General features: G+C 34.6%; 3 protein-coding genes across 3 annotated transcripts; all 3 read left to right on the plus strand.

Moving 5' to 3' along the window:
* The first annotated feature begins 9626 nt into the window (after window positions 1-9626).
* On the plus strand, window positions 9627-10614 carry LOC111800279 (FCS-Like Zinc finger 2). Its single transcript, XM_023683894.2, has 2 exons — window positions 9627-9910; window positions 10062-10614. Exons 1-2 carry the CDS (start codon window positions 9672-9674, stop codon window positions 10267-10269), a joined length of 447 nt encoding a protein of 148 aa, XP_023539662.1. The 5' UTR covers window positions 9627-9671; the 3' UTR covers window positions 10270-10614.
* A 4755-nt stretch (window positions 10615-15369) lies between these two features.
* LOC111800278 (uncharacterized) lies at window positions 15370-17286 on the plus strand. The gene has a single exon (XM_023683893.2). It carries the CDS (start codon window positions 15550-15552, stop codon window positions 16945-16947), a length of 1398 nt encoding a protein of 465 aa, XP_023539661.2. The 5' UTR covers window positions 15370-15549; the 3' UTR covers window positions 16948-17286.
* Window positions 17287-19233: 1947 nt separating this feature from the next.
* On the plus strand, window positions 19234-24626 carry LOC111800364 (uncharacterized). The gene is made up of 8 exons (XM_023684015.2): window positions 19234-19432; window positions 19507-19599; window positions 19704-19775; window positions 21174-21224; window positions 21623-21691; window positions 22497-23105; window positions 23636-23707; window positions 24046-24626. The coding sequence occupies exons 1-8, from the start codon at window positions 19310-19312 to the stop codon at window positions 24277-24279; spliced, it is 1323 nt and encodes a 440-aa protein (XP_023539783.1). The 5' UTR covers window positions 19234-19309; the 3' UTR covers window positions 24280-24626.
* The last annotated feature ends 27 nt before the right edge of the window (window positions 24627-24653 follow it).

Below are 24653 nucleotides of genomic sequence, written 5' to 3' on the forward strand. Positions count from 1 at the left end.
TATCTTATGTTTTCGTTCCTTTCTTCTTCTTCTTTTTTTTTTTTTTTGAAATAATTTACACTTATTTTATTTTTTAATATTTAAAAAAAGTTTTAAAATCAATAATGTGTGGAGAGATAAATATATGAAGCACTGTTACGGTTAGTATAGTTGTATGTTTGATAGTGCAACGCTTGTTCTAATCCAACGATGAACATGACATGATACAGTGGATATTGTATATTTTAGTGAGAAAGGATACCAAAACAAAGATAAATCCCCGTGCTTAATAATTTACACGCTTGTTCTAATCAATAATTAATTTACACGCTTGTTCTAATCAATAATGTGCCTTTTAATTTTATGCTTAATTTATCATTAAGCATAAAATTAATAATTTATAGAAAGTTAAATACAAAATTTAAAACTAGTTTAATTTTTTATTTTAATTCAGATTTCTAAATAAAAAGGCTTTAATATAATATACTATTTTTATTATGGGCTTACTGAAAAACTTTGGGCCGGCTGGGCTCCATTTTTGGGCTTCATTTAATAAAGCCCACAATGCATTTGCATAATATGGTTCAAATGGGTTCATAGGTTTTTAATTTCTCTCCATTATTAAGCATTTTTTTAAAATATAAGAAAATTTCTTAGTAAAATGAAATTTAGTTGCTCTTTTTTCATATAATGAACATAAAAATATTTTAAAAGGTTGTTTAGTTAGAAATTTTGTTTAAAAAACCTAAAAATAAGATGTCGATACTAAAATGTTTGGAAATAAGTTGTTTCGAAATTAAAGATAATTATGTTGAGTGTTACTGAAAATTTATTAAAATTTCATACAAATAAATAATATTTATGTTCAACAATTTTATTGCATTAGTTAATTTAATTTTAATTATTACATGAAATTATTAAAATAATTTTAATTAATTTAATTTTAGTTTAATTTTTTTCTTCATTAATGAGTATATTACGAATAATATACTTAAATTTTAGAAATTAGAATTTATATAACGATTAATTTTAATAACATTTTTAAAGATTTTTAGAAAAATTGTATAAATTTTTAATGGTAAATAATTAGTATAATAATATTTTAAGAATTAATTATGCATGTCAAAACATTATACAATTATTGATAAATTATTAATGAATGAATAAAAGAGAATTTATATAACATTATAATTGACTTTATTCTTTAGACAGCTATCCTAAGCGGGTTAATTGGATGTTTATTTACTGTTCTACACACGGTCCACACATGCGAGTATGGACCACCAATCAGTTTGCACACCTTCTGGGCTCCTTTTTTGTTGGGCGAGCATTCTCTGGGAGTTGTTGATGTCGGACACCCGTTAAACATAGTGATCATTGCAGCATTATAATAAATATAATGATCGTTTCCTACCTTGTAGTGTACGTATCCGTACCATCGTAAAAGAAGAAGGGGTATCCCTCGATGCATGAACACACAATGACGCATGAGGTCCCAACGTTTTTAGTTTCATTATCATGTATAACAACCCTTCTAGCGTTTTCCTTTCATTATCATGTCATTTTATAATAACTTTTCATGTGTATATCAGGGTTGTGCGTTATGCCAATTCATCATATTGCATGTCATTCATATCACATATCATTCATGTCGAGCATATGTCATATCATAAACATGTGTCTTCTAATGTAACGTATCATTCCATGCACATATCATATCATTCATTGTAGATGCGTCGTATCATCAATTATACTACTTTATAATATATACATAATATTCACATATCATATCATAAGCATGTTGTCAACCATACCATATCTTAACATATCATATCGTAAACATATTATTTCATCACATATAGCATAACATTCACATATCATTTCATAACCATTCACATATACGAGCATATGACACATGCAAAGCCACGGTAAAGTGTCATCATACAACATACAATTTTAACCAATTCGATAGTAAACTCACTTATTTGGTTGACCTTTGTCGGCGTTTTCCTAAACTCGAGTATGTTTGCTTTCCCTTCCTCGAAATTGCTCCAAGTAACTCCGATTGTCGTTTCCTATTAGACCACTCATTGTGTTTCGTTAGTAACTCAAATTAACTTAAATCGAGAAATTGGACTTTAAACTGGCCTTAATTGCGTTAAACAAGGTCAATTTCAGCTTCGGGATGGTTGGATTGGTGGAAATTTGACAAATTCTCCTTAACCTAGTCGAGGGACTGACTTTTGAGACGCAGAGCCGAGCCAAGCTGACTAAGCCACATAAGTCGAAGGAGATTTTGGTTGCAGGCGTGACATGTGGCGCAATGAGGCGATGACATGTGTGTAGACTGAAGTCGGGTCGAGGCGTGGGTCGTTGGGTCGTGGGTTGCGGATCGATGCTGGGCTTACGGTTATTTGGGTTGGGCCGCGACAGGTGTTGGGCCTCGAGTTTGTAGGTGTTTGTCTGCAGGTATTTGGGCTGGGACGTAAATCTTGGGTCGAGGCGTTTTTATAGGTCACGAGTAAGGAGTTTGGGTCTTCGAATGTCTTTCTTCATGGTAATCTATACTACGAATTCTACATGTCTTTACCACCAAGTCTTCGGTGCCAGGAGGAAAATACAATATGTCGGCTATATAAGTCTCTTTATGGGTTAAAAGAGGCTTGTCACAATTGGTTCTTCATATTCTCTAGCACTATACAAAATACAGGCTCCACTCAGTCAAAGTCGATTACTCTTTATTTACTAAGAGTAGAGGTACTTCTTTCACTGTAATTCTTATCTATGTTGGTGACATTCTGTTGATAGACAATAATCTCAAAGAAATTCAACTTCTCAAGACTTGTTTACTCGAGAAATTCCTTGGAAGGCAACTCTTCGAGTTCTGAGATACATCAAAGGTACGCCTGATCAAAGACTTCTACTACCATCTAAAAACAACTTGAGATTACAAGCATATTGCAATTTTGACGGGAATGATTGTTGAACTACCAGACCATCTATTTCTGGGTTCTACATCTTCGGGTAAATTCAATTATTTCTTGGATGCTTGCCGTAAACTATAGAGGGCCTTTGATAACATATACGCTTTTCGATTTTGATGACGAAGCCTTCAGGTTGGACAACGTACTTGCCATTTAGGAATACTGATTTGATATCCAAGTGATGAACCTCCTACCCATATTGAGCTGCAAGGATAAGAATCGACCTTATACGAGAAAATAGAGAATATATAAAAGAAATAAATAAATTAGGGGAGGGACAATTTTCAACACTAAGAGGAGCATTAAACTAAAACAAATAATTATAATATGCTTAGTAGTTGGGGTGACACATTTATATATATATATATTAAAAGCATAATGTAAGATGCCTTGAAGCTTCCACCAAAATTAATTATAAAATAAACCAACATTATGATATCTTTTAATTAATTAAATTAGTATAAGGACAAAAGAGGGATTGCTTCATGGTGTCTCCTTGATTAACTACAAAACAAACCCATTTTTTAATTATTATTATTTAAATAATATTTCTAATTAAATTAATTCTTTTCTATTATCCAAAACCTTTTTCCTTTTTTATTATTAAAAACCAACCAATAATAAGGCTACTTCTTTTAACGGGGAATTTCTTCCCTTTTTAATTCTTTTTTATTTTATTTTTAAAAAAATGATTCCTTTTTTTTTTATATAAGAAACAAATAAATAAAACTGTAATTTTGACACTGTACAGAAATGCTTCATTAAGATGGACATGTTACTCCGTGGGAAACACACGTGGGAAGCACGTGCTGTATCACGTGGAGCTCACAATAATTATATAATTGTGCATATTAATGTTTATAATAATCGTAATTAATTTTATGTATAATTTCTTTTTATTAAAATATACTCAATAATTTAATATTATTTAATGCATAGAGGATTTTTATTCCAAAAAATTTAATAATTTCAATATTTAGGGTCAAATTATTACATTAAATTAATATCTTAATATCAAATTAAATTATTTCTATTTATTTAATGAAATAAATTATTGTATTATCATATTAAATAATATATATGTTTTTTAGACGCCCTTCTCCAATCTTATTAAGTGGCGTATCGAGAGAAGTAGCGGAGAATTTTTCTTCTCCCTACAGTAGTAGTTTAATTGCATCGGGAGAAAGAGATCTTTCTTGACGCCCTCAATTATGACGTTTGGTGAAGGTATCTCTCTCTCATAATTTTCTTATAGTAAACAACTTATTTTTCATGGTGTTTATCTCTTTGGTTTAGGCATGTAGACTCAACTATCGAAAGTAATCTCGACGTGCTTCAAGCCTGCCATAGACACGTGTCTTCTAAAGTTTAGCAAGATAGCAAGTCGCGATTCATTAAACAAAAGTGGTTACGTTAAATATTAGCTGATACCTTCGATAATCCACTGAAGAAAAATTGGAGTTGTTAGCCCACAAGCATCATACAATACTCCAAAGTCGTTGGACTTTTTCGTAAATGTTTCCATCATAGTTAATGCCTTCTCATTGCTATCGTCTTCCTTCTCGTCGCTATCATTATCATATCATTACAACTATGGTAGCTACCACAATTATATATATATATATATATATAAATAAATAAATAAATAAATAAATAAATGATAGCGCATGATCCATCAAAATATTATTATTTATTTACTTAAAACACTGTTATTTGAATCTAATTATGACATGGTCACTATTAAAATAAGAGTGAAAACTATTTTCGCAGGCCAATATAGTCTTTTCAGTATGCTTCGTCTCCACCCACATGCGTCCTAAAAAAATTCACGTGAAGTCACTCAATATAGAATTGCTCCAAGCAAAGTACGCTTAACTTTGAAATTTCTATGATTGAGTCATTGAGAAGGAAGGTACACCTTGTTGATATAGACAGTAACTTTTGATTCTTTTAAACCTTTTTTAACCATCTTGATATGAATCAAGACATCAATCATGTAATATAAACTTTAACGAATATGTGAAGAAAATTTTGTTCGAATTATCACAAGATATTGCAATTCATGGCACATGAGAGAGAATCAAGCTTCATTTATTCTTAAATGGTTGTTTTTACCGAGGGACTTGGAAAATGAAGTAAAAAGAGCATTTTTGCTTTTCTTGAGCCAAAAACTAAATTTCTTCGGAATTCTATGCCGTTCAGATTGCATGTTTAGAATCACTCAAGCTTAACATGATCGATCTTATTGATAGAGTCATTCGAATCTCAAATAAGTGTTCTTAGCCTTGAGATATTCAATGAACAAGAGAATCCGAATCTTACTTCCTTTATAACGATTCCTTATCCTTTAGTATCAAAACGTTCCCTTTGGTTAGTTTGTTATCACATCCCATCTTCAAAACCGCTCTCATTCGGATACAATTTGAATTCACACCCGATTTACATAATTTTAGTGAGATAATTGAATGGGGAGTGAAAGGGAAATATGGAAAGCAATGTCTCTTTGTGCAAATTCATCCCATTTTGGTTTGCCCATATAGTCCCTTTCTTCCTTTTTTATTTTATATAATTATTTATATGATAAAGATATAAAGGTGGGCCAAATGATGCACTCCCATTCCCTTTGATTCCTCTACTCAATTTCATGTCTCTTTCCAAACAGCTCACCATAGGCTACACCATCCCATTATTATAAATTCTTAAATTATTCAAATAAAATCATCCAAAATTATTTTAATGTCTTTCTCAACTTTACATAAAGTTATATAAAGTTTGAATTCAAATTATATAAACTTTTTTCATTATTAAGTACTTCCATTTTTTAAATACAAAATAATCAACTTTTTTTTTTTTAATTATTCTTATTTTATTTATAAAAATTAAAATGAATATCGTAATATATAGAAATTAATAAAATTGGGGAGAATTATAAATATTTTTAAAATATTCATTATCATTAAAAAAAAATTATATACATGTGTGTATGTATGTGATATGTATGTATGTATATGTGTATTACTGGCATATAAAATTATGTTAGCGTGTAAAGCGAAAGGTATTCAAATATAAAATAAATGGACCACTCATATAATTTGAAAACGACTCGGGTGAAATTGAACTAAATAATTTGTTTAAAAAATATATTAAAAATATATTATTATATAATGTTCAAAATTATTCTTATTAATCTTTTTAAAATGTCAAAAAAAAAAAAAAAGTTAATTTAAAAAATTTTCATAAACTAATATTGATAAATGATTTCTGTGGTTTAGTTAGTTATGATTATTTTTATTTATAAAAATTAAAGTATTTATGCTATGGTAAAAGTTAATGGTTATTTTTGTAGAGGTAATACTGGTAAAAAAAAAAAAAAAAAAAATTAATCGAGGATTAACTTTGAAAGTGAAAGGATATTTTAGAGTTTATAAGTATTTTTTAGACAAAATTTAGAAATATTTTTATGAAAATATATTCTTTATAACATTTTTAATTGAGGGAGCGATAGTTTTCTTTTTTAAATAATCAATTAAAGTTTTTTTTTTTTCATAATTAAATCGTCCATAAATAATGTTTTATTAATTTAATTATATTTGATTAACAACCGTCCATTATTCCTATCATGTATTTCACCAATATTTTTTTTTATTTGTGACGTTGTGTAAGTCATTATCACCTTATATATCATCAAGCATAATATAAAGAAAGGGAGTTAGCACTTAATTTTTAAATTAGAGATGGTCGACAAATTCTTGTAGGTCGGGACCTTGTAGGTATCACCTCATCACGTGGGGGACCAGACACAAGTCGGACAAAAAATTTCATTCGTGATAGCGTTGAGGAAGAAAATTTAATTAATATCTTTTATTTTAACTTAACTTAGACGTTAATGATTCATATAAATCTATATTATAACTCTTTTTAAAATAAAAAATTAATTCAAATATAAATTTTTTTTAAAAAATAACGTGTCTTTCTTTTCAAACATAACTTTATTAGCTCAGACGTATTATATATATATAAATTATTAAGAAAAAAAAATGTCTTAACTAAAATTTTAATTCAGTTACGAAGGGTGAAGAGAAAGTAACGGGGTTGACGGTTAGGTGACGTGGCAGTTGATTTATGGCATCCACGTGGCGGGAGGTAAGGGTGGCAAAGAGATTTGGGAGGCACGTGGTAAAGCGGTGAGAAATCAAAAAGAGGGGCAGAGAGGGCAACGGGCAACGGGCATGAGAGAGAAAGATGATGACATCCGCAAATCGTCCAGGAAAAGAATGGGAGTGGAAAACGACAAAAGAATATGGGAAAAGTGAAATCGTACAATTTCTTTTCTTTTTTTATTTCTATTTTATTCGTTATTTTTTCACCCTACCACTCCCCACTTGTAGTTTCTAGCGCGTGTTCTACACCTTCCCCTTCAAATTCAATTATTTTATGGCCAAATTAATAATAATAAAAAAAAATTATAATCTAATTATTGATTTTTTTTTTTATCCTATGAGTCATAATTAAAGCTCATATGAAATGACAAAAAAACCCAAGGCAACAATAATTGAAAAGGAAATAAAAAAAAGAAAAAAAAGAAAATAATAGAAAATGTTTTTTTTTTTTTTTTTAAAAGAAATTAATTAATTAAATTTAGAAAATAATTAAGAGAGCATTAAATGCCACCCGTGACCAAAACCACCTCTTTGTTCAACTCATGAAAGTCTACGCCTTTAGACTCTTTGTTCTTTGACTCCAAGTTACCTACTTTTTCTTTTTTTTTTTTTAAATATTATTTAATAAATCATTTTAAAAAATTAAAAAAATAATAATATTTTTGTCACCATGCTCCTCAAACTAAGGAATGCACTCCATTTTCTTCCCTAATTAAATTTCATTTAAATAATTGAGAAAATAAATGTAATTCTCTTTTTCGATTTAATTTTATAAATAAAGAGTAAATTACGTGATTCTTCCTTTAAAGAAAGTACCTACGAATTTCATATGGGTCGAAACATTCATCATGTTAAAAAGCTTCACACCATATGGTTTCTTATGATTCGGTTGAAAAGCTTGATGTTTGCTTGCTTTAACAATAATCGAGACTTTGTTAGGTCTCGTTCTCGTATCACCTAATTGATACCAACTACCTCGATGCATTAAAAGCTTTATTGGGGTTCGTTAAAATAATGTGATATTGCATAAATATGAACCTAAAAGCATTAATTTTGTTATTCTAAACGGTTTTAATGGGTTTCGACAGTACATTAGGTGAACTGATTCAACATCGACATTTCTAATAAATTTAATTTTGAAATAAAAAAAAAAAGTGATTGGTTGTGGACCCATTTAATTTTATTGGATTGACCGAATAATCCAAATAAGAATTTTCCACAATGCAAAATTTTCAACGTTAGTTGAAAATGGTGAAACCACTTTTAAAAGTTTGTATAGAAAGATTCAATTACAAAATTGAAAATAGTGTTGGGAATTTTTTTCCAATAAAATTAAATCAATAACTCAATTTCTTTAATTCATAATAAAATAAAAAATAGATAGAAATACATTTATGAGGTTTCGTATAGTAATTCATTGATGAAGTACAACGTTATTTGAGAGAGAATTCTTCTGGTTCGAGTTTAGCTCGTTTTTTCAAATCATAATTTTTCATGCACATATTTTTTTTAAAAATTAAATTATTAATTTAGTCCGTGAAATTTTAATTATTAAATTAATAGGCTATTTTTTTATTGGTTAAATTAGAGTTTTTTTTTTTTTTTTTTTAAATTTTTAATTTCCTTTATATAATTTTTTTTTATTGGTTAAAACATAGGTTTGTATTAGGAAGGGAAATCCAATTAATGGCAAACGGTGTGAAGCAAGTCAAGTTCACGCGCAACCCGAGAGAGCGTGGGACCTCTCCTCCCTTATGACGTCACCAGCGCCAGAGCCTCGAGTCCAGAGAAAAAGCCTAGCGTGGGGCCCACCTAGCTCTAGAGAGTGAAGACTGTGTGAAAAGATATTTTTATTATGGAAATGAGGTGTATTTTGTTTACCCTTCATTTTCTACTTATTTACATTCATGCCATTGCATAAAATCCAAACATTTTTTTTAAAGAATAATAGTGATTTTAATATCATGTTTTTCTAAACATATTCTAAAAATTAAAAAAAAAAAACTCTAATTTAACATAATATTATTCGTTTTCTCTATCAAAATAATTAAATTAATACCAAAATTTCTTCTTAAACTTCCATATATGTTATAATTATATTAAATATAAAATTTAAAAATTTAAAAATTTACCGTACAAATGATCAGTGTAATATACCAAAAAAAATTGATTACTTAGAGGTCGTAATAGTCAATGATAAAAAAGTCGGAAAGCTTATGCTTATTTTTTTTTTCTATAACTTATTATGAAAAAAATTAAATTATAAATTTAGTTAAAAGTATTTAATACATCATTAAATTATCTATATTGATTTTCTAATAAAATTTTAAACTTTTAATTAATAAATTTATGGTTAAATTTTTTAATTTAATATAATAATAAAATAAAATTTTAAAAAATCGAGAAACTTTGATGGGAGCAGCTAGAAGGACATGGATGTAAATTTACATCCAATTTCCGCAACTTGTAATCCGAGGCAACGGATTCTTTAAAACCTTCACCATCTTCATTTCTCTGCAACTCAAATCTCTCTCTCTCTTTCTCTCCAATGGATTCCTCAAACCCCACCACCTCCACAAGGAAATCCTGCTTCCTCCAAGACGATGACGACGACGGCCTCGCCTCCTTCGCCGGCGACATGGAACCTGGCATCTCCGGCCACTGCTTCTTATCCAGAAGCTTCCGTAGCCTCTCCGCCGTCGCCTGCTCTAGACCTTCCCATTTCTTGGATTCCTGCTTCCTTTGCCGGAAGCCCCTTGGGAATGACGCCGATATCTTCATGTACAGGTTCGTTGAGTTCTCTCTGTTTTTTTGGGGGATTTAGGGGAGTTTATTTGATTAATGGGATTTTCTTTCCGGGAAAATATTTGGTTCATATTTTCTCAGTAACCAAACAGGGATTTAGGGCTAAAATCATTTCGTTTCATAATTTGTACAGAGGAGATACACCATTCTGTAGCGAAGATTGCAGACAAGAACAAATTGAAATAGACGAAGCAAAAGAGAAAAAATGGAGAAGATCATCATCGGCCGCCATGAAAGCTCTGAGAAAAAAGGATCAACAAAGAAGAAGATCCGCTTCACCTAATAAGTCCTCTCCTCCGCCGGACTATCCTTTCCGCGCCGGCACCGTCGCCGCCGCTTAGATTTTACATATAGTTAAACTCGAAGATAAATCAAAAACAAAAACTAAAGAAACTACGGAAGAAGAACAGTTTGTGGTTTCGTGGTTGAAGATCTTAAGTGAGAAAACGGGAATCTGCAGAAGGGGAAGAACATGAGATTGGGATTGAACTCTTTTTTCTTTTATGGTTTGAGATCAGTCTGTGGATCGTGTAGATATGAGGTTAGGGAAGCGAGAGGTTAAATCTGTATGTATGGATTCTGCCTGTTCTTGTTCTTGTTCTTGAATCTGCCCTTTTTTTGCCATAATCTTCTTGGCTTTCATTTTGGGTATCTATCAGATAAATAATATTCAGATTTTTCAGTCATTCGTGGGTTTTCTTCTACGCGGCTTATTGAATTAATTTGTTTACACTGAGTATTAATTCTAATACAGCCACGGTTGAAGGGGAGTGATTAGTAACTTTCAACAAAGTATTGCAACCAGACATCTCTGAAACTTGAAATGTTTCATGATGGCTATCTCCGTGACCTTCATAGCAAGTGTTATGGTGTAGTGATCTTAGCACACTCACGACAAGGTTTGACGGGGGAAACTTAAGTCCTGCGAGGTTTACCAACTGAACACAACTTGTGTGGAATCTGAATTTGTTCGGCTACATATGCTGTATGTTTAATAGTTTGTGACCCTCACCAACTTGCCTTATGCTAGGTAAGTCATTTGGCTCAACTTTGCCTCTATTCTATACCAAGGTCTCTCGATGCAACACATCTAGGTTTTCATCGAACAATTCATGCATCATGATGTGATGTCTCGGGATAGATATGTGTGTTGTTTATCTCATCAAGGCATTGTGAACATCCATCCATTTGAGTTCTATCGAGGCATTGGAGCCTCTCGTGTCCACGCCAAATCATTTACGAAATTCGTTCCAAACAATAGGTACATAATCCTACCTCCGACACATGGGATAGGGTGCAATGTCGACACTGTCCTTGTAAGACATTTTCAAAGGTAGACTCCCAAGATGTTTGTCCCACACGCCGATACTGTGACATACATATGTCGCATAGGGTAGCTCGTTGCCTAGGCCCAGGACCTAGGGGTGGTGGAGAGCTGACACCATGCCTCTTCCTCTAGTACATTTTAAGGCATTTCCAATCTTTCTCGAGTAGATGTCATTTTGGCGAGTAGTTATACGATCATGATTGACACAAAATTTGATGAGCTTTCATCTTTCATATAGACGGACTTAACTCATGAGTCGCATGCTGAAACTCATATCGAAACCTGACTTTTGAGGTGAGGGCCCCACTTGGGGCCCTACCTAGTCATAACTCCGACTTCAAGCTGGTCTTCGACACTCATGTCACTTCATTCTCTCAAGCCTTGTGTATGCCTTAGCTTGGCTTGAATGCACACTCTTGTGGTGTGTTTAATGATGCACTGTCCTATTCGGTCGCATCATGACACTTCTCAATCTTGGTCATCACGTGGCCGAATGGGTGCCACTTGAGGCCCCTTGTCTGTCTTGTGTGTAGGGGTCACAACCTACTTTATCTTAGTGAGGTTGTGACGCTTTCTCCCATTTAACCTAGTCATTATCATCGATACCTTTTTTGGGGGCACATTCCTATCGTTGATTGTGATACTCTACCACACTTAGTCTCGGCATCGTCTCGATGACAACCCGATTATCGGACTGGCTGCTCACTTGACACGCTGACTTGTTCATTTTTCCATAATGAATACAGAACTTGTGCACTACTTATGCGTTATCCCACTGTCAGACTTTTTCTCGATCTCCAAGACTCGCAACATAAGCACAATAAAACACAACTTACCCAATGGTTGTGGGCTATCCCCTCCAGGGACGTAACTTCACCACTTTTTGGACTCGGCTCCGACTCACTAGACAAACCATGGAAAAAGCTAGCATCAATATTCCTCGCATGAGCTAGGAGGAGCCACCCCAAACGTGGCTATCTTGGCCCAAACCGTCGTATTCTCTAAGCTGTACATAGATTTGTATCCCAACATTCACTCGTCATGCCACATCTCTTTACGATCACAACATGGGCTTGTGTATCACGACATTCTCTTGTAATGGCCACAACCCTTTTCTGAAGCAAAGTCCTAACATTCACTCGTCATGCCACATCTCTTTACGATCACAACATGGGCTTGTGTATCACGACATTCTCTTGTAATGGCCACAACCCTTTTCTGAAGCAAAGTCGAGAAGCTTGTAACTCAACCACGTGTTGGCACTAAACTGTCGCCAACTTTTCAATTGGCCACCTTCCTGTGACAAATGCTACACTAACACTTATTTGGTCTTGTTGCAACTTCGTTCACTATGTCACCCACGTTCAGCTTGATGCTCTATTCTTGAGCGGATGCTGGTCTTGCCACTCGTGTGAAGCCATCTTGTTGATGACTCTTTGAGCACACGTGTGAAGCCATCCCGACATCACTACAAGAGAGCCAACTTGATACTCTCACACTAGGTGATGGCTCAAGGAAGAAATGTGTGCTCGTATTACCTTGTTCTCTCGAACCTTGTGTATGCCTCAGCTTGGCTTGAATGCACACTCTTGGTGGGTTGGATGATGCACCATCCTCCTCAGTTGCATCATGACACTAATCAATCTTGGCCCTCACATGGCTTGATGGCGCCACCACTTGAAGGTCGCCCATTGTTTATCATGCATGTGGGGATCACAACCTATTTCCTCTCAGTGAAGTTGTGAAAACAAGCACCATTAGTAACTAACAACGTCTTTACCCTTATGGAAAAAAAAAAAAAAAAGTTTAAAAAGGTTAGTATTTAAGAAATTAGACCTAATTAACATACTTATAACTTCCATATTATCGATTAGAGTCATCAAATATGCATAATTATCTTTGATTTCATACTCATCACATCATTTTGGTTACACGTTAGAACCTAAAAGGTCTATAATATATGGATAAGATTGAGTTTCTTATCCCGGTGATAAGCGCCAACAATGCTAGACTTTGCAATGCTAGAGGTTCAGGATTCTTGCAAAGTTTCACAAATAATGCCAAGTTCACGAATGATTCCAACCAAGAGCTTATCCTAGTGATAAGCGCCAACAATGCTAGAGGTCCTTCTAAGATTCTTGCAAAGTTTCACAAATAAGGCTAAGTTCACAAATGATTCCAACCAAGAGCTTATTTAGAAGGATGAATTCATGAACCACAACAATGCTAGACATCGCAATGTTAGAGGTCCTTCTAGGATTCTTGCAAAGTTTCATAAATAAGGCTAAGTTCACGACTGATATATACAGGCTCAAAACTAAAACCCCTAATTGGGTCATTTGAAACACGCGGTGAAAAAACAAAGTTACGAATGATATTTTTCACATTATTGTAAGAAATGCTCAAATTTGATGATTATGACACGTATGATTTGCAACCAGCACCCAAAAATGGTTTTGCTCTCGTCCAGCTTTCGGTTCGACGAAAGTCAAGGTATCTTTTGTGGCTTTTTTGTCCGTATTTTAGGGTAGAGAAACTACTTTCTCTTTCTAAAAACTTAATGTTTCCATAGAAATAGTAGTAGGACTTGAATTTCAAAGAAAATGAGCCTGTAGCACTGTATATACGGAGTCCAAATCGAAACCCTAATTGAAAACAATAATGGGGCCATTTGAAGCACCCGGTGAAAAAAATGAGTTACGGATAATATTTTTCAACATTATTGTGAGGAACGCTCAAAATTGATGATTCTAACACGTATGATCTGAAACCAACACCAAAAAATGGTTTTGCTCCCGTCCAGTTTTTTGTTTGACGAATACAAGAAATAATGTTAAAGCAAAAAATAAGAAGAAAAAAAAAATATTGTAGCATTTATTCATTGTGTTTCGAAAAAAGAACCCGTGGGGTTTTGAGAGCCATTTATGCTCATTTCACTTTGCTTACTTATATTTGCGTATGCTCGAAAAATCCATGAATATCTGAGGCGTGTCTTTGTATTTGGTTTTAATACATGAGGGACGTTATAGACAACATGCATGGTACTTCGTAATTATCTCTGATAAGTTAGCCAGCGACCCCACTACATAATCAATGATGCAATATTGTCCTACTATAATGTATAGGGAGTGATTCATCTTGTCTGCCAACTATTGGTTTCCCGTGTTGTCTCTCATCCCTCCTCAAGCGGGTTTATGGAGCAAGAGCCCTATTGAAGGACCCTATCCATTTTCATACACAATACATGATACAAATCATGATCGAACCTCAATGCACCACCTTACCAAACCAATCGAAGTCATAGTCAACAGTATTCTATCATCGACCTAACGATCGAGGTAGGAACACTAATATGTTCAAATAAATGTCTTTAATAATTCATATAACATACCAAAACCGGATACGGAGTAGTCTCGACTTTAATGATAACGTTTGCAATAACTCATATGCAATGTAAGCTAGCTCGAATGTCCCTAATGTCATGATGTTTAACTAGATTTTTAAGGGCAATTTAAGGATTTATTTCATGTAACCTTGTTTCTAGCATTGCCTAGATGAGCTCCTAGGCTAGTTACGATCTTAGAGCACGAAGGTTGGGTTCTAAAGTCATTTATCAAACTAATGGAAGCAAAACTATCGTGAAATCTTAGAAGTCGGTAAATGCACGAATGCCGTAAACTTATTAGAGTCATCTTAATCATGATTTTCATAAGATTTATATCTATAAATCACTTAAACCAAAGTACTTGAATCTACGTTCAAGGACATTTTGGTCATTTATACATTGTCGCTAACTCCCATTTCTTTTTACATGATTAAACGCCATAATCATGCTAGTTTTTAGCTAAACGAGTTAATATAATCATTTTATAACATATCTTAGCAATTTTTATTGGTAATTTTTACTGGGTTGAGTTAGATTTTTTTTTCATTTGGGTTGAGTTGAATTTCTGAAAAATCGGAAATTTATGCCGGTTGACATTTTTTTTTAAGGTCAACTAGACCAATTCAAAAATAGGGTTAGAACCGAACGGGACCGTGCCATATTTTAATAATAATATTAATTAATGTTAGAAAAAAAAATTAGAAAACTCCATATTCAAAAGTCGTGTCAAATAGAAAAATTTTTAGGGTATCATGAAAATCCCCAAGCCTTCGTCATCCCCAATTCTCTGCAACTAAAATGTCTCTCCAATGGATTCCTCAAACCCTGCTTTCTCCAACGCCACGCCGACGACCGCCGTAGAATGTGTTGCGGTTGCTAATCCTTTCCATCTCTAATCAAACCAAATCAATGGCTCTTGATCAGCATATGTTCGAAGCTTTAAGCCCTTCTCGTTTCATATCGTTTTCTTTCCCTCATCCATTTCACTCTCATTCTTCTCTCCGACTTTCCGTGCTCGATTCACCCATCCAGTTCACCGATTCCCCTTCTGTGGCCGTGATGTTCGTTCCGTTCGGCCTTGAAACGGACTGGATTTTTTCCACTGAATCTGGACACTATCAGCTTCTCTACGATTCTCCTGGAATTTCGCGCCTCATTCTAGTCGGAAATCAAGAACCGATGGTGGCCGATGATTCGCTTTCCGTTTACTATCGTTCGTCGGACGAGGATTCGGCTAAATCGTCCGAGAGTCGACTGGTGGTGAGTTTACAGCCGCTTTTTCTTGCTTTATTTCCCAAATCATGTTTCAAATATGGAATTCCTGAAGTACCGATTCTTAGTTTCGTCGATGATGTGATATGTAGAGTAGTTTTGGAGAGATGCATCGGTTCTTCCGTTGGTGAATTTCTGATTGAGAATGTGGAAATCGAGAGAGAATCGGGGAAGGAAATGTTTGAAACTAGGGAATTTAGGAGACGTTTACGGTTCAAGAGGATGCCGAACTTGATTCAAACAGAAATTCGTATAATTCCTGCTGCTAGTCTTAGTCTAGATGGCGTTGAAATTCAAAACATCGAGTTCAAACTAGATTCTTCTAGGGTTCTAGTTCATCCTTACTTACCTCCAATGGCGGCAAGCCTTTCATTAATTGCTTCCTCCATTGATGAACAGATTCAAACTGGTCATAGACCGAAAGCCCTGTGCATTGGAGTTGGGGGTGGGGCTCTGCTCACCTTCCTTGCAACCCATTTGGATTTTAAAGTTGAGGGTGTGGAACTGGACATGGAGGTTGTCAGAGTTGCACAGCAGTATTTTGGATTGGTAGAGAATGAATTTCTTCACATCTCCATTGGAGACGCCACCGAATTTCTTGAAAATGCTTCGAGGTCGAATAAGAAGCACAAGTGTGGATCCAATGGTGCACATATGTCTTCTGAGTATGATGTGATCATGGTTGACTTGGATTCAAGTGATGCTCGAAACGGCATTGGTGCTCCACCATTGGGGTTCGTTGAGAGAGATGTTCTTTTGAGTGCTAGATCAATTCTTTCTGAACATGGGATTCTTGTGATGAATGTGATTCCTCTTGATAAGTTGTTCTTTGAGACATTGCTAGATAAATTCAGATCAGTTTTTGATGATTTGTTCCGGATAGATGTTGATAATGGTGAAAACTTTGTTGTTATTGCATCTGTCACTCCAATCAGGTCTTTTCCTCATGGTACAAAGAACAAGATGAACAGCTTTTTGTCCAGATTGAGAGTACTCCTCTCAGGAGCATACATGGACTCCATTAAAAGGATATGAATTTGCTTGAGATTTGATTCATACTGAACATGGGGTGGATAATGGCTTCATTCATGGTTTTCTCTTTTTCTCCTTTCTTTTTTGATCAAAGAGATTGTTATCTACATCGACAAGAACCCGAACGTTGGCGAGTTCAGAGTTTGACGAGCAACGATAGAGGGAGATTACTTGGGGAACGATAGATTTGGTCAGAAAGAAATAAGAGTTTCGTACAGAGATCGAGCCTTATTAGAGGCTTTATTTTGTGATTGATTTGTTCATATGACCCAATTTTTGGTTGTTGGATTTGTATTGTAGCTTCGTTCTTCTGAGTGAAATGAAAATGATCTTTTATCCCAAGCAGAAGAAGGTTGCTTGAGAGTTGAGAGGCAGGAGCAGTGGAAAGTGACTGAATCGGCCTTATTATTTAAGAAAATCTGACCATCCTATTCCATATACGTGAAAATCCAAGCTTTGCCATTTTGTTTGTTTTTTTTTTTTTTTTTTTTTTGAATAACTTCTCAAAAAAAAAAAAAAAAAAAAAAAAAAAAAAAAAAAAAAAAAAACTTATATAATAAAATTAATTAGAAAGATTAAAAATTTAAGAACATATTAAATATCCTTTTACCCAATTTAAGAATAAAATAGACACAAATTACAATTGTAATGGTTGTTTACTAGTGAAACCACCATAATTTAAAGTAATTTAACAACATGAAAAAGTTCACTTTAACAAAATGAAAAAGTTCATAACAGAAAAACATAAACCTTTGACACGACATAAACTCGGGTCTAAACATAATCCCTAAGCCTCTAACTCGTCCACACTGGCGTCGATCATGCAATGTCTCTTACTTTTGGAAAAAAAAGAAATAATTTGACCAAGTATATAACTGGCATCTCGATCATGGAATGTGCCTTACTTTTGAGAAAACAAAATAATTAATTAACAAGTTACCTTAATTATTTATTTCATTATTTTAAATTATCCAATCAATGACTCATCTAAAGTTTTCGATATGGATAGAGTTCTCAATCCAACCATCATTTCATTTCATAAGCTTGGATCGCCTATTCTAGTTTAGCTCGAGTTCTTCACATGTATTGCCTCTCAAATTGCTATCTGTGAAGGGCGTCATTCCAAGGGTGAATTTGTCGTGCCCAAAGACACTATGGGTTTCTTAGGTGGCAATGCATGTTTCAAACTATTCCGACTAGCCTATTCCTATTCCTTCTGTTTATGCTTATTTATGATCTTCGAACTCATATGTAAGACTCGCACTTAGTCAAATAGACTTGTTTACTGGATCCTTCTAGCGGCTTGAAGTAGCTAACATTTCAATGATTAGGAATACTCATGTCCTGACTTAGCACTTAATGCGTTAGTCAGAGGGTTTTGCAGGGTATAGTATATTAATAGGCAATATGACCTCTCAACCTATCATCCATCAAACTATAAAGTGTACGTGTGAAATAATCATCACTAGAGTTCGTCTAGTGGCTCTTTCATTGTTCTACCATAAAAAGAGGTTTCTTTTTCCAAAGGTGTCACATATTACAATAGGTCCACACAAGAGGAACATAGCATACAAGTCTATTTGATAGTTACTCATACAATCAATAACATATCAACGTGGCTAAGTCCTTAATCACATGATCAACATGCTTACCATATTTTACAAGTTGATAATCCCCCTTTTCACATAAAACACTAGTAATTCAACTATCACTCCTCAATTTCCTCCAATTAAACCTATATCAATAAGTTTCTGGGTCGATATTGATAGATATCGACAGAACAAATAAATAAGAGTCAAATAGGACGAATCGGGACCTGCCACACGTTGCCATGCACTTCTCACATGTCTGCACTCTCTTGGGCACATGCGCGTGAACCTCATGCACCTTTTACGTTCATTCACACCTGCAAAAGCTCAAAATTCTATAACTTTTTATGTAATATCGATTGTGCCCCTCACATGGAAACTACGATTATTATTTCGTATCGGTCGATCTAGTTCTTATGATTCGGCATAATCCATTCTGGTTGGCCTCCTTTTCTTCGATCCAAACCCGTAAAATCGTTACCTTCAACTCCTTAAATGAAGCTATCAAACACTTAATAGGCGCATAGATATTTTGAGGCGATTCGGACACGAATTGAAATCCAATTGGATAAAATAATAATTATACATACATTATTACATCTACCCAGCTGTGTCGGCAGTCCAAAGAACCACCACTCACAATCAGCCACTTGGCACCTTTCCATTCAATTTCAACGTTGCAATTACCCGCCATCTTTCCAGACCTTACCTTTTATTCAACCACCTCCTTCGCTACTCTCAATTCACTCTCTCTCTGTGTATCTCTGTATCTGAAAATGGAGGGTTTAATCAAGGGTCTCATAGATGTCGCAATCGGCCACGACGACGACAACAACAACAACAACGAACAATCGGCTCCCCAGTCTCGTGACGAACGATCCAGATCCACTTGGGCTCAGGTACCTCTGGGTTTTGTGATAGTGGATTTGGTTTTTAACATGTTTTGTGATGATTTGGGCTTGGGATTGTGCAGGTAGTCACTGGGGAGGAGGATGCGGATCGAGATGGGGGAGATCGGGGACATGATCGAAGACATGGGAATGATTCGAATCGGAGGGACAATGAGGTCGGTTTTGGGCTGAGATTGATTGTGGAATTGAATGTATTTGTGGTTTTGAATTGGATTTTATGTGGAATTGAAATCTGGGGTGTTATTGATCGATTTTGCAGAAAGAGGGTCGTTCGCGGCGTGAGGAGGAGTGGGAGGTTGAGGGTTCGAGGATTTCTGGTCAACGACAGCAGGTTAGATCTGTGGATCATTTTTTCTCATTGTTATACTACTCTCAAGTCGCTCTACTGTTCTTTCCTTCCAATGAGATTTAGGCATTTTGCAAGTTTAGATTCACATTTCAGTTGGGTAATTAATAGGAAGCAGAGAAAATACACCCTTGAATTTATGTGAGAAACTATAAAACTACTTTGAATCTGTAGTTAATGGTTACTAGCGAATGAAGATATTCAAATCTATATTCAACTGTCATTAGAAAGTTGTTACATTGATAATTTTGTTGGAAGTGGGGTTTGAATAAAATTACTGCTTAGCATATGGTATAACAATATAATACCATTGAAAGTGTAGGCCTTGAGCGGATAGAGACTTTTTATAAGAAATGGCAAACCATGACCAAGCCCACCCCTCCCACCACCACTCACCCTGATAATGGCCATAACCCCACCTCTGAAGAATAGAACAGTTCCCATCGAAAGAAAGAAGCTCCATAGTGTTGGATGGTAGATATGGAGCGAGTAGGGTGAAGATTTCAGAGTTTACTCGAGGCAGGGTCTTCTTCATAGCTTTACATTGGGAAACTTTGAATTGGCTGATATGGCCCCTTAATCCCTAATCCTATGGGAAATTCTCTACTAATTCTCTTTTAGCAGACATGGGTCGTATCACTTACCTCAGTGAGACCTCTTTGTCTAAACCCATATAGAAGGACAACTACCCAAAGAAACTCCAAATTTTCCTTTGGGAGCTATCGCACAGTCATCAATACCAAAAATGTTCTCCAAAGGCTTATGCTATTCATGGCTTTATCACCTGGGTGGTGTTCTCTTTGTAAACCTGCTGATGAAACCCAGAGTCACATCTTTATATACTGTTCATTTGCAAGGAGATTCTTACTTTGGCTGGCATTTGGTTTGTCCTAGAATGTTAACGATTTTCTCATCTCAGTTCCTATTGGGGCACCCATTCAAGAATCTCAAGGCTTTGCTGTGATAAATTTTACATCCCATTTGTAAATTTCATGCATCAATGAATTACGTATATACATATATACGTATGTGTATATGTATATTATACATAGATATTAAACATCTGTAGTAGGTATCCTGGTATGTATATCGAGTAAATTGTACAAGCTTTGTTATTTCGACCTCTTCTAGGGTCTTATCATTTGATTCTTATCTTGGTATCACTCAAGTTGCTTATTCTAGAAAGAGAACTTTTCCCGCTAGTGATGATAAATGCTGTAGTTGCTTTTATTAGAATTATTTTTTTGACATTTTCTTTTATTAGATTCAATTATGTGGATTGATGTTTTCAGCTATTTTATCACTAGTTTAGTCCAAATAGCAGTTTCATTTCCTCCAATCTGATTGATAAAATGGCTGACTTCATATGAAACGTGTGAACAGGGTGAATATGGTAGCGAGCATGGTTACAACAGAGATCAGTGGGCTAAAAAGGTATTTTTCTCTTCTTTAATTTTCCATGTTTTCTATTTCGTGAAACTGATTGGGCCCTAATTGATCACCATTTGGTTTTTGATTTTTAGGTTTCGAAATTGAAGCCTATAAATGGGGGTTTCCTTGTTTTATATCTACTTTTTATATATTTTCACAAACCAAGCCATGTTTAGAAAACTAAAAAAGTAGTTTTTAAAATCTTGTTTTAGTTTTTGAATTTAGCGAAGAATTCAAATGTTCTCTTTAAGAATGATGAAATCCATGGTAGAAAAATAATGTGAAAACATGCACAATGTTCAAAATCTAAGAACCAACAACTAGAAACCAAAAATCAATTGGTATCAAACGAGGACTTAGTTCTTTTCACTTATATATTCTAATGGTATTAACTGGCACAGGAGGGCTCTGAGGAGAACAATGATGGGTGGGAGACTGTCCACAAAAAGGCACCTAGGAAACATCACAAGGTTACTTATCATACAAAAAGCATTTTGACAAATACACGTTGGATGTGTTGTTTTATATGGTTAATTAGTCGATATACTTGCTTGGAAGAGAACTTGTAACAAAATTTCAGTTCTTTTATACATTACATTAAAGGGAGCCTTAACGTTATGCAAGATGTCAATGATTCTGAATGCCTGACTTGGATGGTGTACGAGCATAAACATGAAATTATTGGTTTATCTCTTGAAGTAAGCAATGTTTGTAAGCATGATAATCATGAGCATTTATGATGTTTATTTAGAACTAAAAGTTGTTTGTGTTTATTAGTTGATAATTGGGGTGGGCAGTAGCATTAGTTATGGTTAGCAAATCTTGAGTGTGGCATATTTAGCTACAGATGCATAATTAGTCATACCTTTTCCAATCATACTATCTTTTTTTCCTTTTTTCCTTTTTTCCTTTTTTTAGAGAAAGAAACCAAACTTTCATTGAGAAAAATAATTTTATATAAAGGCATACAAAAAAAACAATCATGTTTTAGTCTACAAATGGGTGTTTACCTTGGGATAATGCCGTCATCTATGTGGTGGTAGTCTGCTGTTTGGAGGATTCAGAGGATTTGTGATGTTTGATGTTTCTATTACAAGATCATGCTTACCATGCATTTCAATTTACTCATTTTTAATTTATAAAAGTGGCATTTTCACCTAGTTTCTGTGCAAGTCTTTTCGATTTTTGACTAGTGGTGAACTTTGAGAGGTTTCATGATAGTTGCTTGGAGTTCAAACAAACTCTAAAATTTACTCCTCTGCAATAAATTTTTAGGTGCAGGTAGAAAATTGGGAAGGATACAAACGGCCTGCCAGTGAACAAAACTATTCTGATGAGGTGGAAGTAGGTGCTGAGCTAGAACCCTCTGAGGACGAGCTTGCTGATTTTGCCCGGGCCTGTAACAAGCTATGGGAACTTGATTTAAATCGTTTGGTACCTGGACAAGATTATGAAATTGATTGTGGTGAAGGAAAAAGGGTCCATGGAAGGGAAGATATGGCACAAGCAAGCCTCTTTAGTTGGGTTAATGAAGACGTATTTAGGAAGCCAACATTTTCACGTTTTTGCTCTCTACTTGATAACTACAATCCCGATCAAGGGAGCAAAGAAGTTGTGACACCTGAGGAGAGGCAAGAGCAGGCTGCATTCATAGAAGAAATTAGTAGAACTGCACCAATTAAGTACCTTCATAAGTACCTTTCATACAAGGGAGTTACATCCAATGACTATCAAGATTTCAAACGTATGCTGACCAGTCTGTGGTTCGATCTTTATGGTCGGGGTGGAACATCTCATTCCTCTTCTGCCTTTGAACATGTTTTTGTTGGAGAAATCAAGCAACAAGGTGGACAAGAGGTTTCTGGTTTCCACAACTGGCTTCAGGTTAGTGCCTTCCTGAGATTAGCTATCACAAAAGATAATGCTTGAAATTTAAGATATAAATAATCGATCTGGTTAATATTGTATCTAACCGTTGAGGCCCTTCATGTATTCACCAAGGTTAATAGCAAGGGGGCGGAACAAAGAAGGAAAATGTTGCCCTCTTAGCTTGTCTTAGGTTAAAAAACTATATAAAAAGGTAAAAATTTTAAGGTTTTCTCTCTAATTTGCTAATTTCCAAATGATATATATAATAAGAAAAGCTAGAAAGTAAAATCTTTCTACATCGTTTGTAAACTCTGGATCCTCCCCTTAAATGGAAATGAACAACTTGGATAAGTTCGTCTTAGAATACATTTTTAAATTGTGAAGTTGACTGAGTTCTTGTCCGTAAATGAATATAATGTTTTGTCCCCAAATCTAACGAACCTATCATTTTCTTAATATTAGTATTTTCTTTGCTGGAGTTTCCGGAACTTATTATCTTCCTTTATGTCTGACTTTTCTTCCATGTGCATTTATTCCAAATCTAGTTTTACCTTGAAGAAGCTAAAGGGAGTGTTGACTATCAAGGTTATATTTTCCCCAGACGACGTGGCCAGTTTGTAAGTAACTCAACTTCACGTTTTTTTTCTTTTGGTGGTATTTGATGTTGAGATGTAAAGAAATAAGTTGCCATGCAGCATCATCCAGGCTATTAAAAGAAACTAAATGATCATTTATGATTCAGGCCTTTTGTGGTTACCATACAAGAATAACCTTCATTTTCCTGACATTCTTCAGACGATTAAATTTGTGTTATTTCACCAAACTTAGTTTTCATTAGATCGGCCTTTCCCACTTTAAATTCTAGAGCTTGCCTCACTTTTTGGAAGATAAGCATTCTCTTCTCTGTAATCTAATCCATGTCTCTTACTTAACTATTTGTTTGCTACCCCTGCAGCCTGATTCAGAAACTCAATTGCTTACCATTCAGTTTGAATGGAATGGTGTTCTCAAATCTGTCTCAAGCACTTTAGTAGGAGTTAGCCCCGAGTTTGAACTTGCACTGTATACACTATGCTTCTTCCTTGGCGGAGAGGATAACCATGTTGAGCTCGGACCATATCCTGTTAATATCAAGTGCTATCGATTAGGAAACAAAATCGGGTCTGTGTTTCCTGTAGCTGAGTCTTGAAGTTCCTTCACTGGGATTAATCCAGTTATTTCGTCTAAATTTAGCAGTATACATCTAAGTAAGGATTGTATCATAGATTTTGAGATAATTATATCTTTAGAAGGTGACCAACAATACTGTGTGATGGAATAACATGATTCTCAGGATGTACTCATTAGTTCCTAGAGGATACTTGAACTTTTGTATTATCACATGGATTTGCAAGGGGTGCCTTCATATCTTCCTTATTTTGTAAATGGCTTGTAACGATACTGAGTCAAGCAACTGATGTTTGCTTTCATTTCTTCCCAAAACTGTATTGATGTGCAACATTATCCAAATGCATTTGATTCTCACTTTTCCTTCTATATGCATATTCATTTTGTACCTTTCTC

This window comes from Cucurbita pepo, chromosome 8 (genome assembly GCF_057944985.1).
Source record: "Cucurbita pepo subsp. pepo isolate OVF chromosome 8, ASM5794498v1, whole genome shotgun sequence".
NCBI lineage: Eukaryota > Viridiplantae > Streptophyta > Magnoliopsida > Cucurbitales > Cucurbitaceae > Cucurbita > Cucurbita pepo.